A 16,910-nucleotide genomic window follows, 5' to 3' on the forward strand; every position below is an offset into this window, starting at 1 on the left:
TGTCTGACTTGTGGCAGAAGGAACATGTCATATGGCGATAGTACAAGACACACGGTCATGAGTTACCCAGCACTGGAAGCAAGATTGCATCAGAGGTGCTTCCAAGGTGTCACCTGAGGTCCCAGTGGCTTTTGCAGCGGCTGGTGCCGAAGCAGGAGGAGGACATCACGACCTGCACAACATAGGCAGTTCGCTCAAGTGTGTACCCTGAGCCCTTGGTTGGCTTGAATGTGTTGCTGAGGGACAAACATTTGTCCAATGTTGGATTATGAAGATGGAAAAGATCCTTACAGAGCTCTGCGTCCATAGTATGGACAAACAAAATTTCGTGAACAGCAATATCATCACAAGGGAGGGGCCACAGTTTTTGTTTTCACACTGGGAGTGACATTTGCGAGTCAGGTGCCGCAGAGTAGCTACCTATTCGGTGTAGGACTCAGAAGGCTTCTTGGAATTGCAGTAAAAGGAATGACTGGGTGTGGAAACAAAAGGACGACTCTGGAAGTAGGCCCCCAATCTGTCCTTAAAGTCCGAGTAACTCAATTCACCCAGTTAGGGAAAAGTCAGCGCACCAGCTCGTACACCTAAGTGTCGGTGTTAGCTAATAGAAAAGTCCACTTTGTAATATCACCAAGGGTTCTACAGACTGTTAATGCCACTACAGCTGGTTGATGTAAGTCGTCCATTATTCCTGGTTCGAGCAAAGAGATGGAGTATCGAAGGCATACACCTGAGGTCGGCATAATACTTGTTCTGGTCAGCCAAACAAAACAAGAGGTGATCCTGAATCACACTCATCATTTTGAGAGAAGCTTTGAGCGACATGAGGAGTTGGGGGAGTTGCAGAGGTTGCAAGAGGTATGTACCACAAAGACGTGGGTGCATATGGAGACCACCGGTGTCTACCACAGACAGGAGACCAAGGAGCAAGTGGTGATGTCCCCAACTGGGAGGAGCAAGGCCAAGACCACAGGAACTCCTATCTCCAGACCATGAATCATAGATTGTACCTCCTGGGTCCACGCAATCAAACAGCTACAACAACCAAAATAGACAACTGTCCACCACTGGAAAGAGTGTGGAAGAAGTGTAGGGTACAAATAAGTACTGACTGCTTCAGTTTTGTGACATAGATATCTGACCAGTAGCATGTCACCTCAATATCATGGTGCTAGTGTATTGTGTTGCAACAACACAAGAGGGTGTCCTTGTTACGAACCATTTATTAGAAAACTCAACCTCATAAAAAATGGAATACAAAGAACGTTCCATGTAGTCTGCCAAGAGACATCCAAGATCCTTGACAGTGACAATCAACGAAATTCCAGCTGCAGACTCACTGAAGACTGCCACATAAGTCCAGCAGAATTGGTTATAATATCACATGGAGGGGTATACTCGCTCTGCATGACTGAGTGCCATAGGTTGCGATGACGAACTACTCGCCAATTGGCTTTCCGGGGGAGATAATGTCATTTGACGTTTGGTTGGTGAAGCAATTCCCCATCTGAAGTGTCCTGTGGAGGAGGCTGTCAGTGTCTGCCTTGATGAGTGGTTGCATCTGTGAGGTAGGCTGCTGGTGATGCTGTGATGTGTGGAGGGATGTCGATCTGGCAGGTGCCAAAGAACATAATACACGCACACATACAGTTGCTACAGATTACATACACTAAGCAAGCAGTGTATTCCAGTCATGTTAATCACGCAGTTGTGTGCTACATAACCAACTAAAAGTGTACTAATATTGTTACTCTGTGTCCTGTGCTTAGTTTTGAGTTATGATGGGAAAACAAATTATCTTGGTGCTGTATTGATAGGGATTAAGCACTGTAAGTTTACAGTTACGTTTTCTTCTATGTATTAGAGATTCTATTGTTAGGTACAGTGCATCAGCTCCAGTAACAGTCATCTTTTAAATTACAGACTTGATGGCTTCCCTTCCATCACTGCAATAAATTTTCATGGCGGCTTGACAGTTGGTGTGGGCACAGCTACAGGCCAAGTTTTATTGTATGATATACGCTCAGATAAACCTTTCTGTGTGAAAGATCACATGTATGGATTACCAATTTTGGATGTCCATTTTCATGAAAAGCAAGATCTTGTATTATCTATGGACAGATCCATTGTCAAGATATGGGACAAGACATCTGTAAGTTGTTTCAAATTTAAAAACATAATAATATGATATTGCGGTTTTCTACACGGTTGCATCAGGCAGAAAAGTGATTGTTTTTGTAAGCACTGGATTGACATCGAGTACATTAATGTTTGGCATTTTATTTGCAGGGAAAACTTTTCACATCAATAGAAGCAGCAGTAGACTTCAATAACCTTTGCCTTGTCCCAAACTCAGGAATGATGTTTGTTGCCAACGAAGGAGTTAAAATTCAGGCGTACTATATACCCGTAAGTTCAAAAGTTGTAAATTTAATATATGTAACAAAAACCCATTAGCATAGCAGTGACTGATGTAGTTTTGAGTTGCTGCCAGGACACTAATGGCTTGTGAAAGAAAGAACCTGAACTGTTATGTACAGCCATGGCAACTTGGCTGCAAGAAAAGTGAAAAATACAAGGATTACTCTGAAGAAATAATCAGTTAACATGAATGAGCAGTTGCTATTTATAAGTGTATATGGTCTGTGTCTTTGGTTTCTTATGAATTTTATTTGAAAAAAATAATGTCATGGTTATTTTTTCATGTATTATTTTTTTTTAATGTACATAATCACACAGCATAAATAACTTCAACTGTGGCTAACATTGTCATGAATTGGTGGTTAACATACTTACAGAGTATGGGACCAGCACCAAAGTGGTGTGGATTTCTGGACAGTTTAACTGAAGAACTTGAAGAAAATCAATCAGAAACTGTATACGATGATTATAAATTTGTAACAAGGAAAGAACTAGAAGAGCTGGGATTAGATCATCTTATGGGCATGTATTCATAACTCTTACTAGTTCTCCTGAATTTTGTTTTTGTGTCTTTTATATACTAATTTGTAGATTTTCAAACATTTTAGGCACAAATCTTTTGAGGGCATACATGCATGGTTTCTTTGTGGATATTAGACTCTATAGGAAGGCAAAATCTGTGGCAGAACCATTTGCATTTGAGCAATATAAGAAGAAAAGAATCAGAGAAAAAATTGAAGAAGAAAGAGCAAATCGCGTGAAGTTACAGGTTAAGCAATTTCTTCATATTTTACTATAAACTGTTTAAGATATTATCAGTATATATCAATTATTTTATTTATTTTCACAGAAATTACCAAAGGTAAATAAGGATCTTGCTCTAAAACTTATGGATGAAGAAACAAATGTAAAGAAAAAGAAGAACACAGGTACAAATTTACTTAAGGATGAGCGTTTCAAAGCACTTTTTGAAAACCCAGATTTTGAAGTTGATAAAAATGCTGAGGAATACAGGTAAAATTCAAATATCTACTTTGAAACAATAGTTTTTATCTAAAGAAATGCAAATTAGAATTTATTTTCAAATATCTACTTTGAAACAGTAGTTTCTATCTAAAGAAATGCAAATTAGAATTTATTTTTCTTGTTATTCCAGACTTTTGAATCCTGTAGTGTCCAGGCTTGACAAGGCACGTAAGAAAGAACTCAAGAAACAAATACTTACCCAACAGTTTGAACAGATTGATGTAAGTACTTATTGTTTTTACTGGGCTTTCTTACATCATTTCCTCGTATGAGACAAGAGATACATTTTTTGATGAATTAATTTGTTTGTGCATGAGCGAAGTGTTGATCTGTAGGAATGGCATTGTGCTAAGTCTCTAACTACTATACTGTTGCGAAACTTTCTAAATTTGATCGACTTTCAGTTACTTTTGAGTGTTATTTTCTCCTCTTAAGATGTGTTTGAGGAATTATCTTCCACATTTGAATTTAGTGTGCTATGCTGTCATGTGCTTGCATTATGAACTGAACTGCAAAGAAAAGCCAAACGCGTATATATTGGTTGTTGCTGCCAGATTTGTAATGTGTATTATGTTTACATTCCAGTATCATGATCATGATAGTAGAAAGCCCTGACTGGAATACTAATATTGCAAGGAGTGAAGGAAGCAATCTACAATATAGTAGAGGCCTTGATCAGACAATAGGCACATAAACAAGACTTAAAGTGGTACTAAGCTTACAGACAGTGTCCTCTTTCACAGTTAATACAGAACAAACGCACGCTCACACACACACACACACACACACACACACACACACACTGTCTTAGTTGACTACATCATACCAGCACTGCAGGGTGGGGGGGAGGTCATATAGAGAGGGTGATGGGAGAAATGCATGAAGTTAAGAAGGGAGAGGCAGCAAGAGTAATATGGTACTGGCAAATTCACACTAGCATGGGCAGAGGTCATGTGTATTGAACACTACCCATTATCATGCCCAAACAAAAGAAACATCCTACTCACAATCCTTCCATCTCTCCTAAAATGGTATTCTACCATCCAACCAATCTACAGAATAAGCTGGTCCATCCTTACACTACACCCACTTCCAGTGCCTTGCCACTTGGTGTCATGCCTTTCTGAAAAATTCACATGCAGTGTCTATCCTAAGCTATTTCATACTATTACATATCCTATCGTATCCTATCACAGTTAGTGCTGCCTGTGACAGCACTCATATTATATACAAACTTCACTGTAACTTTTCAACATCATTTAATTTGGCGATGTCCATCGGCCAACTGTCCAGCTGAGTAAATCGTGGGCAGGAACAGAATTGGCCAGCCAGCACAACATGCTTGACTGCAATGGCTGCTTCGCAACCTTTGCCGTATAGATCACCCATTAACAGCTTCTCTGAATTACACAAATGGGAAATTACTTTATTCTGTACTGACAGTCTCCTTCCTCATTCCCCTTCTGTTTTCTATCCCCCCTTCAAAATCCATTCCTCTATTCCATTGTGTGCCACATGCAACTCCCCCCTACCTACACCAGAGTGAGCTCATTTGTGACATTCCCTTTTCATCCCTTTGCTTCCATCGTTTCCTTCCACTTCACCCTCTCCTTCCTATATCCCGTCTCCTATCAGCCACTCCATCCAACATGACCCCTCATCCTAGTGAAGTGCCAGGAAATTGTAAGAGCATGTGCGCGGGCGCGCTAGCTCCTGAAGGACATCGTCCAATAGCTTAGCTTAATGTCTACCCAATGATGCCTCAGCTGTACTTTCAGTTGTTACCTTTAACCCCTCCAATAATATCAGATGTTTAAAGATGAATAACAACCACAAGATAAGCATGTTTAGTCACACACATTAAATTTCACTAATTAACAAATAAACTTTTATCAACTCAGTGTGTGTCTATATGTATAATGGAAAAATCCAAGATGGAATAATGACAATATTATGAAAAGCATACCATATAAACCTGAATCTAAGCCCCTCTTTTATTCCTGGTTTTCCGGGTACAAAAACCACCTGCAGTGTAGAATTGAGTGCAGAACAAATGGAAGTTCTGAAAAATGGCACTAGGAGTTGCCACATGTGACTTTTGCTGTTGAATAGAAGTGGCACTATATATGCAAGCTTTTCAGGCACAAAGATAAATACTGGTGCCAAAACTTCCACACTAGTAAATATACGTAAAAAAAAGTCAGAAGACAATCTACCTTTTTTTGAGTTTCGGCCATTGAATTATAATATATCAACCAACAAAAGAAATAGAAATTCAGTATTGCTCATCTTCGAATAGAGCAGCTTTTCAAATATTTGTAGTCCGCAGCTCGTGGTCTCGCGGTTGCGTTCTCGCTTCCCGAGCACGGGGTCCTGGGTTCGATTCCTGGTGAGTTCACAGGTTTTCACCTGTCTCAAGATGACTTGGTGTTTTCAAGAAGGAAGTTATTTCTCTTGTGGAAAAAAGTGCTAATCACGTTGCCAGAGACTGGTTTGGTGCAGTGCCACCTAGAAATGGTTACCTCATTTACCAGATTATATGGACTATATGCACTTTTATCTTCTAAAAATTGCCTCCAAAATTCGGGTGTGCCTTATACTCAGAAGTAGTATAAAAATGTCCAGTGTTTGATTTAAAATTCTCGCAAAATGGCCAGATATTTGATACCGGAGGAAACCTGTCTCTACCTGGCAACATTGGATTCAACAGGCAGCAGGAGTGCACTGATGCAATGAACTTATGTCTAGCCTATGATGCGTCATTGCAATTTACAGTGACGTTGAACTGTAATTGAGAGTAATTTGTGTTATCACTAATAGTACAACATTTTTGTTGTAGTAGCTAGTATCCTAATGGAAAAAATAAAAGGTATTCATATGGTGTGGTCTATAAACTGAAAGTAATAGCATATGTAGAAGAACATGGAAACATGCATCTGAGAGGCATTTTGGCTCTCCTCCAACAGAAAAAACCATTCACGACTTGGGGGGAGGGGGGGGGGGTGTATTATAGAAGAACCGAAAAAAATGAAGACTAAATGTCCAATTAGAGAACTGAATGCAAAATGGCCACAAGTAGATGATGATGTACTGAAATAGATTCAAGGACACCACCAAAATGGCATTTGAATTAATACAAAAATGTTACAGTAATACTTAGCAGACTTTAAGGGTGGAGTTGGTTGGTGCTACAGGTTTATGAAGCACCATGGACTTAGCATGCAAACCAAGAGAAGGTGGTCACACAAGTTATTGTTCACTACCGAACATGCAGGCGGGTAAGCAGGAACAATGAGGAGTGATTCGATTTTTGGTGGCGGAGGGAGTTGAAGGCCATGAAATGTATTGACAGATGAAGGCTGTGTATGGTGAGTACAGTCTGATTCGTTCAAGTGTTGTTGAATGGCACAAATGATTCCTTGAGCGGCGCGAGCCACTGGAAGATGATGCTCATCCTGAATAGGCTCATCATGTCGTCATACCGGAAATGGTTGCGGAAGTGAATGCTTTAGTCTTGGACAACCACAGATCCATCAGTTACTGGGTATTGGCGTGAGCACCGCCCACACCATAATGCATCAACATTTGAACTTTTGAAAAATCTGTGCGCACTGGGCTCCTCACGAACTGACCATCGAACAGTGCAATATTCGAATGGCACTGTCTTTTGAGTCATTTGCAATGCTATCATGAGGAGGAATACGGCTTTCTGTCACGTATTGTCACAGATGACGAAACACAGTGTAACCATTTTGAACTGAAAAGCAGGCATCAGAGCAAGCAGTGAAGACATGAGACTTCACTGCCTTCAAAGAAATCAAAGGCTGTGCACACCAGTTGTGGTAAGGTCATGATATCCTCCTTTTTTTACCACAAGGGCCCACTGCTTGTCGAGTTCCTGGAATGGGGAACCTCCGTCATTGCCCAGCATTATCAAGCCACTTTACAGAACCTTAGATGAGCCATCAAGTCGAAACGCTGAGACATGTTGTCCATGGCATTATCCTCCTGCATGATAATGCCCGCCTACACACGCCCAATGCAGTGAAGATGACATTGCAGCAGTTTTGGTGTGACTTGCATGTGTTTGGACCTCTAAAACAAGCTATTCACGGACATCGATTTGCAACGGACTATGAAGTGTGTGACTGGGTCCAGGCCTGGATCCGACAGCAGCCTACTAGCTTCTTCAAGGATGGAATCAACCGGCTAGTGTTGCAATGGGATAAATGTGCCAACAGTTTTGGTGACTATTTTTGAGTATGTGTACTGTGTATATAACTACATTTTTAAGTTAATAAAATCGTTACTGTTACTTTACACTAGTGACTGGGCTTCATTTGAATGTCCCTTACATTATCATTCCATCGTTTTATTATTCAACATCGAAGGAAAACCAGTGTGGAACTAAGCCAAATACTGAATATGGACGAGACTCCTCTGATACTTGATGTGCCGAGTAACAGAACTGTTACCATGAAAGGTACTGAAACTGTAGCTGTAAAAACAAGTAGACATGAAAAAATGTTTTTTTAAGTGCAAAACAATGCCAAAACTTTCTAAAACACTGCAGGTGTTGTTTGCCTACATGGCAAGCGTTGGATGGACAAGGATGGTATGAAATTACAAATTAAAGGAGTGTGGAAGGTAAAGAAACGTACTTTTTTGAAGAAGAGTTCTCTTTTTGTGCCAGATCACTTGAGAAGTCATTTGAAAAATTCAGTGAAAGAGAAATTGAGACAGGGAAAAACAAAGCTTGCTGTTATTCTGGGTGGACTTACTTCACAACTGCAATCTTTTGATGTCTCAAGAGTTGAACCACTTAGAATGTATATGAGAGAGGAATGGAACAAATGGATGATGGATGAAACCCAGTGTGAATTCACACTGAGGGATCTTTAAAATGACCTACCATCAAACACGTGTGTCAGTGGATAAAGCAGTCATGGTTTAGAGTGAAGTTCGGCATAAGTAAAGATCTCAATGGTAGTGAAGACTGTCTGATATATGAAGAGGTCAATGACAATGATGAAGAGGTAGAAGAAGAGGGGGAGGAGGAGGAGGAGGAGCGAAAGTCAGTTTGGTTTCATAAACTAAGAACTTCTTTTAGTCTAGCTTTGCAATCTAATAGTAATTAAGGCACTTCTTATACTAATGTCTTATAGTCTATAATATATGGTAAATCCTGCCCCCAACAAAGTAAAGTGATAAACGGCAAATGTCGACGAATATACATGTCATGTAATGTTTACATTCGTATTATTTTTATGCTGAATAGTCAGAAATGAAGCGGAACAACTGACTTTTGTACTAATTTTTAATCATGTAAAGCTATAAATTCTGTGCAGACAAATTATGTCATTTTAAATGTTTTTAGAGTACATTAATCTATAAAATAACATTGCTTAAGCTCGGCTGCCAAGCTTATGAATCAACCACAACTGCTATAGCTATATCTTCATCCAATCTATCTAATTTGTATCTAATGTTAGAATGAACCAACTTTGTTTCAGTTTTGAATTGTGTACATTACAGCTGGGGTCCTCTTCCTCCGTCATGTATTTGCTTGCACATACTATTGTATGTTGTTTCATTAAGCAGACCTATGTGCGCACTGTAAAAAATGCTGATTGAAACACCAGATATGGCTCAGAATCATACTTTTAACTGCATGCACTACTATATGATTCACAGGATGAACCAGAAGGAAGACCCAGCTCTGATGAACAATCTGATGATGAATCCAGTTCAGATGATGATAGAGAATGGACAAAGGAACTTAAGCGGCAGCATCGTTTATTGCGACGGGAAGCAAGGCAAGAGGTAGTGGAAGAGGAAGAAAAGTCAAGTAATGAAGCAACATCTAAACCAAAATTTTTTGAAATAAGAGAAGGAGAAGAGTTCAAGGGAATCAACGCAGCATCCTATCAGAAAAAAAATAGGTATGTCATCAACAATATTTTGTTTTGTAATGGCCTTAATCCATTGGTAAAGAGTTAACTTTTAAACACGTTTCTGCCTTTAGAGCAACACTAGGCGAAAGGTTGCAGAAGGAATCTAAAAGCAGTGTCAGAATTCTTGGGGCTTCTGGAAGCAGAGAGATGACATTTACTATACGTAAGGTAAGTATCTTTTAATGTTTCATTCATCTGTGTGTGTGTGGGGGGGGGGGGGGGGGGGCGATACCACTTGAGAGTAATTACAGTTCTTCAGTAATTTGTTGTTTAATTATGTAAATATTTTTTACTTGTCACTGTATCCAAATTTTTCTCTTCTTACGAGAACTCCTTACAGACTGCTCTGCCACTTTGGTTGTCTTTATACTTAACATGATTTGAAGCTTGCTAAAACAGTACGACACCAGTTCTCATGCAAACTAGATATAATCACGTTTGAAGCACTGTTAAGTACAACACATTTCGAGCATCTTTGACAGAGCAGCCATTGGCGGAGTGCATGGCCTATAAGTATTATAATTTGAAGTCATGCCTTGATTCTCAGTAGTAGTAACATCCTTTTTTTTACTTGTGTTTCAATTCTGTATTTGTTTTCAAATAGAAATATTAATAAATGAATATAGAATCATAATTTTTAATAAAAATAACATCTTTTTTTTAAATTGTTGATTATATGAAAATAAATTAAAATTTGAAACAGAAATGCAAAGTGCCTAATGTTAAGTGAAAAAAAAATATGTTATACTGTTCATCTCTATTAATGGAAAAGCTTTTTATTTTCTATTTGATGTTTCACATTTTTGTATCAAACTTTCATGTACTATTCAATTTTTATGTTATTAGTTATAAACAAAAAAATTATTTTTATTGAAAATTACGATTCAGTTATTTGTTTATTAACATTTTTATTTGAAAGTAAACATAGAATTCAAATAAAAGGAAAGAATAATGTTGCTAGTAACGAGAATTGAACCAGCATCTTTTAGATTATATAGCTCGCATTACAAGACTTGTACACTATGGCCTCAGCTACTGGCAGCTATGTTAACCCTTTCGCGGTCCATGGGGGATATTTTAAAGGGATTTATGTTACGACTTCTGTACACTCTTGGCATCTAGTGGCAGTCTGCTGCACCAGCTGTAGTTTCTGTTTAGTATGAAATATAGCCATCAGGACTGTGGGAAGTATATATCCCACTAAACAATGGTGTTTTAATGGTTATTGGGAAGTATGGTTACCACCAATGGAGTTTCTGGAAGAGACTTGGGAAGTATATTTACAACAAAATTAAAGGGTCATTTGTGGTCCTTGGGAAGCATACTTAGTACCAGTACCAGCTTAGGGGTATCCTAGAGCTTTTGGGAATACATTTTACCATCTCTGTCTAATCTTGACATCCTGTGGTAGTACACTGTACCGGGTGTACAAAAACTGCTACAACACTCAGTTTCTTCTTGTCGTGGAGTTACTACTGTTGTTGGAACACATTGCCTCACTACTGCAGCACACGGTATTGTGACCTGTGTCAGCTCATACCATTATTGCGTTACAAAGTTTCAAGGATTGTTTTCGCATTGTGGTAAGTAAACTTTAATATTTTTTAAAATAAAGTAAAAGAAAACACAAAATAAATGTTCATTATTTTTTTACGTTTAATGGCAACACATAACAGGACATAAAAGGGAAGGGGGAAATCCATTTACCATCAGTTTTAATATCTCACAAAGGTGCCATGATGGTATATGTACCACCATAGTTTTTGGTCGTAAATCACAAAAATATAATTATCAAAAAATAAATACAGTCAGTTGATCACATTTCTAATAGGATAGCAAGAAAATTATCTTTGCTGAGTTGTTACAAAAAATGTGCCCGCGGAAGGTTTAAGATGCTCAAAATGTGTTGTACTTTTAGTGTTCCAAAATCTTCGAAGATGAAAGTGATTTTTTTTTAACTATGTTGTATTGCTTATGGTAACTGATGAAGGCACAGACCTCCAAATCCACTGTAAGTATGAAGAAAATCAAAGAGGGCGAGTCCATAAGATCCCTTGTCAGTATTCTTGCTTCAGTGGTTGAATGTATTAAGCAGCTTCATTAATTAGCATCTCTGAAGATACATGTTATTTGTCAAAAGAAGGTTTCAAATCCTTGTCCATCCATCCAGTTCTAGGTTCTCTTTCCTTTCTTTGTTTAGTTGAGTTTGTCCATTATCTCTAATGACCTCACAATTGACAAGGAATTTTAGTCTAACATTATTGAAATACCAGATAAAAATGAAGCCTGACTGCTTAATTGGACTTGCTTTGTGTTTTCATACAGATGCTAATGAAAATTGAACCCTATAATTGACTTCAGCATTCTTATTTGGAAGTAGACATGGAAACTCTGTGGATGGTAGCATACAGACCCAATATTACAAGAAATTGCCAAATTGTATTGTTAAATGTTTGATGCCCAAAACTATATGATAACGCTCTACTAAATGTTTCACAATTATTCATTGTTCACCATTTGATAATGGCAGTTAAAAAAATTGTAGGCTGTTTTGTAGTCTATGTCTTTCTTCCTTTTTCTATCTGTACCCTGTTTTTCTATGTTTGAGAAAGAAGAATTCTGAAGGGTCTGTAATCTCAAGTTTTTCTTTGTTACACAATAATGTTTCCCTGTGGATTGAACTATTCTAAGTTGCTATTTTATTTGGAAGATGAGAATTAGTAGTAATTGACAAGGACAATACATACAATATGTTTCAGTGAATGTGTTGTTGTCTACAGTAGCCTATCACTCTGATATAACAAAATGAGATGCATGCATATTGTCCATATATATGACTATCGCTCCTCTCCTGCAGTTGTCTTGTTTGTGAGTCCTTTTCCACTAGACAGCTGTCACAAATTAATGCCTTTTGCCAATCTGATCTATCATATATGAGAAGCAGTACAGTGGTTACTAAATTTGTTTAATTGTCTGTTGCTCTTTCATTATTTATTATGTGCTGCCAACTTGAGTCCACCAACTGACAGATATGCTACTTTTCCTAAATGCAATCATATGTCTTCAGTCTGGATTGATTTCTGTTTTTTACTTCATCATTTTGCCCAAGAGCAATAGCTGTGGAAATGGGCTATTTGTGTGAATGTATTTCAGAAAAAATTATCATCAACAAGGCCAAACTATTTTTTATGTTACATTATAGTAAATATCATTCAGTGCATACCTTAGGATATTCCATCTGACTCCAAAGTTCAAAATTTCTATACTATAAAGCGTTACTCAGCAACACACAGCATATTTGCTAGACATTCAGAGCAAGGAAGTTGCAATTAATTTGTATGATTTGCAGAATGCTAGCAAATAACTTGTTGCTACAGCCCCCGAAAACAACAGATTTTTGAAGGTGAATACTTTCAAATAAAGAATTTTAAGTACCACTGAACGATCTCTCAGCTTTACCACATGTCTGAAAATGCTTAAAGAAGAAGAGAGAGGAGGAGGAACATAGAAGGAAAGAAAACTAACAGATAATAGCATTTTTTGTGCTGGTCTGATAGCTTAATTCTGTGTAAAATCTGGATTAACTTAGAATAACATATATGCTTATCAACAAATCTAGATTGGTCCATATGTATGAATAAATATCTACGTTGTAGATTGCAGTTTTTATCTGTCTGGTTGAATTGATAGAAAACGCTGCATCTGTTTGAGATCACTCCTTCATGTAGATAGTAACAGTAGGCATAACCAGAAACACATTACATTTTATGCTACGACCATTTTTCAGGACATAGCTTTTTGGAATCTCCAAAATGCTGTTGTCCTCTATATACACTTTTGGATGAACACATCTTGAGTTTATTACACACAAAAGACTTCTAGTAGTGAAGACAACTGCAGAAGTAGAAACACTACTTTTGCATGTTGTCAATAATGTCTAGTGTAATTTATCACATTGTAAAAGCATACTGATGCATCACTACCAATCATCTGCTTTTTCTTGAGCTAACTCTTACTTAACTCATTCCTTTATTGTACTTCTTATGATGTTGTATGGTATTGTGTTTATGCTGGACAAATGTTTCTGTATCAGGAGACAAGTAAGGCATAACTTTTGCATTACACTAATTGATTCCCTAATTAGAGCTAATACCTTATCTACTGAGTAAGATAACCATTTGAGTTCATGACGCAGTCAGAAAGTTCACTCGAACCTGTTAAGCACGACTACAACAGGTAAAGCTTACCACAATGTTCCCAGAATGTTAATTCATTCTTATTCATGTTTAAGTTTTGGAATTCCATTTCTCAATTGCTCTTAATGGAACACCTGCGACAGCATGCACTATCAATATGTTCCAATACATCACATATAAAAATGGGATTTTTCTGGTGCTATTGGTGATAGAAATTAAGGGTCATGTGTTGTGGACAGCCCTTGGGCTAGGGACCATATGTATACCCAACATAAGGATCATTTTAGTATGTTTCATACCGTACAAAGTCAAAGTTTGCATTTAACAGGGAGGCACCATTTAGTTCATGGGCTGCTCCTGGGGGGGGGGGGGGGGGGGGGAAGCTTTATTTTAACAGTGTATTCTCTGTGCATTTATCTAGAAATGTCATCTTCCCATTTTCAAAAATCTTTATCCGTAATCAAGAAACATCCCAAAAACATGGTTTTTGGGTGCAAAAACCAAGCCACAGATTCCAAGATGGCATTGCACTGCAAATGGCTGAAATTTTTATTACATACCATGGGGTAAAAAAAAAAGTCTTTGGCAGAGCTTGTGTAGTACACATTTATGCTGCTAGGCGTGTGCACAAAACTCATTGCCAGTTCAGTGCTGCCTGTGTTGTCAACCTGGCTTGTTCTGTTCATTTGCAGCGATTGTTTTTGCTAGTGCTGTTTTGTTCTTGTTTAATTTTTTATGATGCCAAGTTTAAATTAACAATGGGCAGCTGTGAAATGTTACTTTCTACTTGGTAAAAATGCTGCTGAAACTGTTTTAATTTTGAAAATAGGTTACCAAGCTGACACTAAGAAAAAACTCAAATGTACAAGTGGTTTGCTTGATTTAAAAATGCCGACAAGTCGATTGGTGACAAAGCTCGTTCTGGATGTCCATCAACTGCCTTTCAACGAAACTATTGAAAAAATTTGAGAGCTTGTGCTCACAGACTGTTGACAGACAACTGATCAACTGTCAGAGATTGGTGGGTTATCTTGGAGCTTGGTGTTCACCAAAAGAAACCTGATTTGTGGCAGACAGGAGGCTGTTTCTTCCAGCAGAAGAACGCATCTGCCCACACGGCCACCTCCGTTAGACAGTTTTTAGCTAAAAATGCCATGGCTCCGCTGCCCCCATGCACCTTCCACACCTGACTTGCCTCCATGTGACTTTTTCTTATTTCCAAGCACGAAAAGGGGCATGAAAGGACACCAATTTGATGACATTGAAGAAGTCAAGAAAAAGTGAGGGAGCAGCTATCAGCCATTCCTAACGAAGACTACAAAAAATGTTTCAAGCAGTGGAAGCACTGGTGGGACAAATGTTACAATGGAGAGTATTTTGAAGGGGATAAGACCCCCCTCGTATTGCTAAGATCCCAAACTTCAACAATCGTGAACATTTTCTTTTCATATGAGTGACATGCCCTGCTGTGTGGGGAAAAGAAGGGAAACAGTGGAAAAACGCGTCGGAGCACAAGAAAGAGAAATATACTGTTGCTTAAAAGACTCAGCTGAACATTGCGGTACCAGCTCTCTCATTCTACCTTCCTCAGCACCGTTAAAAATTTTCCCAAAAATTTTGCCATGCAAACATATTTGTGCTTTTTTATGCTGAGAGAGGAGGAGATGGTGGCAATGGGGAAGAGATGGAAAAGTAATAAATACTAGAAGACAGGAGACAATGACAGTAATAGGACAGGGCTAGGAAAAGAGTGAAGGTGCTGGTACCAGTGGGAGAGAAAGATAGAGAGGAGGAGGAAGTGGGCGACAGCCAGTTGACAATGAGAGACAGAGTCTATGGCAATGAAAGCGAGACAGCAGCAGTGAGAACAGGAGGGAGAGAGAGAGATAAGAGACAGTAGTAGTAGGCCAGAATGAAGGATACTGTGGCTGTGAGACAGTGACAGTTAGAGAGATAATGACAATTAGTTGGGATGAATGAATGAGTGAGAGGGAATGGGTGAGTTTCAGTGGATGGGTTTGCGTTATGTACAGTGATGGGCTAGTTGGTGTGAGTGAGATACTTTATGGGAGCTTATAGAAGTGAGAGGTGTTGAGTTGCATGTTAAAAAGGGTACGAATATGTTTGTATCCCAAAATTTTTGTGAAAATTTTTAAAGATGCTAAGGAACACAGAATGAGGCAGCTCGTACCTCGCTTTTCAAAAAGTTCAAATGGCTCTGACACTATGGGACTTAACTTCTGAGGTCATCAGTCCCGTAGAACTTAGAACTACTTAAACCTAACGAACCTAAGGACATTACACACATCCATGCCGAGGCGGGATTCGAACCTGCAACTGCAGTGGTCGCACGGTTCCAGACTGTAGCGCCTAGAACCGCTCGGCCACCCTCGTCGGCCCTCGCTTTTCAGTCGGAGCCAGCCTTTTAAACGGGAGCATATTCACCTTTTTTTGTGCTCCAATAGGAGCATTTTTCCACTGGTATTATTTGCTAAATTCCTGACAGCCCTGTCGTTGAAAGATTCGAGTAAATATTACAACTTCTTTACTTCATATTAAAACAATGATAAATGAAAACAAGTCTTATTCATTCAGAATAAAAACTCAAAACTTTCTAATGCAGAAGTGTGAAGTGGAGAGAAATGACATGTGTAGTCAAACCTAATAGTGAAAACTACTTTCCTGGTTTTAAATGTGAGAGCTTGCAATGAAGTAACATAACCAAATCTGTATGAGTGCAGTGTCCATAGAAGATCATTACCATTTGAAAATATTATTTGGCATGGCACAAAACAAATGTTTTCAAAGTATCATTATGCAAAATGAACTGTGACACTGCAAGTGTACTCATTTGATTGCTGTTGACTTCCATCCTCCAAACCTGCACTCAGGTAAATTAATGGTTTTACTTATGAACATGATTCAGTTATAAGTCATGACACAGTCCACAATAGAAAGTTCAACTGGCATTATTCATGTGGTGAGACAAAATATTCTTTCTTGGGGCAGTTATTTTTAGGAAGGGATTTTGGGATATTTTTCCAGAAGTGAATGTTGAAAGTGCCTTGTAGTGATGCATTATAAGCAGGAGGGTTCCTGTGAAGGGGAAGAATTCATTTGTGGCTGTCAGTATTTCTTCACAAGTTTTGGCATGTGCTATCTACAACTGGCAAAAGCTGTCTGAAGAAATGAGTCATGGCAAAGCAACCATAATAGCAGGACTGACTTGCGGACAAGCCTTCAGGTGCAGACTGCGTACCCAAGCATGAAATAAAAGGTGTTTATGTGATGACGTCTACACATAATCTCAGGT

The 16,910-nt window shown here is 38.5% G+C and overlaps 1 protein-coding gene across 1 annotated transcript in view; it reads left to right on the forward strand.

The window, feature by feature from the left end:
* LOC124777071 (nucleolar protein 10) overlaps positions 1-16,910 on the forward strand; it is a 101,838-nt gene that overhangs the window by 84,079 nt on the left and 849 nt on the right. Inside the window, exons 6-13 of the mRNA XM_047252344.1 lie at positions 1,924-2,152; positions 2,290-2,409; positions 2,799-2,943; positions 3,030-3,190; positions 3,272-3,435; positions 3,578-3,668; positions 9,142-9,389; positions 9,473-9,569. Coding sequence (XP_047108300.1) covers positions 1,924-2,152; positions 2,290-2,409; positions 2,799-2,943; positions 3,030-3,190; positions 3,272-3,435; positions 3,578-3,668; positions 9,142-9,389; positions 9,473-9,569 — 1,255 coding nt within the window. The remainder of the gene's footprint in view (positions 1-1,923; positions 2,153-2,289; positions 2,410-2,798; positions 2,944-3,029; positions 3,191-3,271; positions 3,436-3,577; positions 3,669-9,141; positions 9,390-9,472; positions 9,570-16,910) is intronic.

The sequence above is a fragment of the Schistocerca piceifrons genome, chromosome 2 (assembly GCF_021461385.2).
Source record: "Schistocerca piceifrons isolate TAMUIC-IGC-003096 chromosome 2, iqSchPice1.1, whole genome shotgun sequence".
Classification (NCBI taxonomy): domain Eukaryota; kingdom Metazoa; phylum Arthropoda; class Insecta; order Orthoptera; family Acrididae; genus Schistocerca; species Schistocerca piceifrons.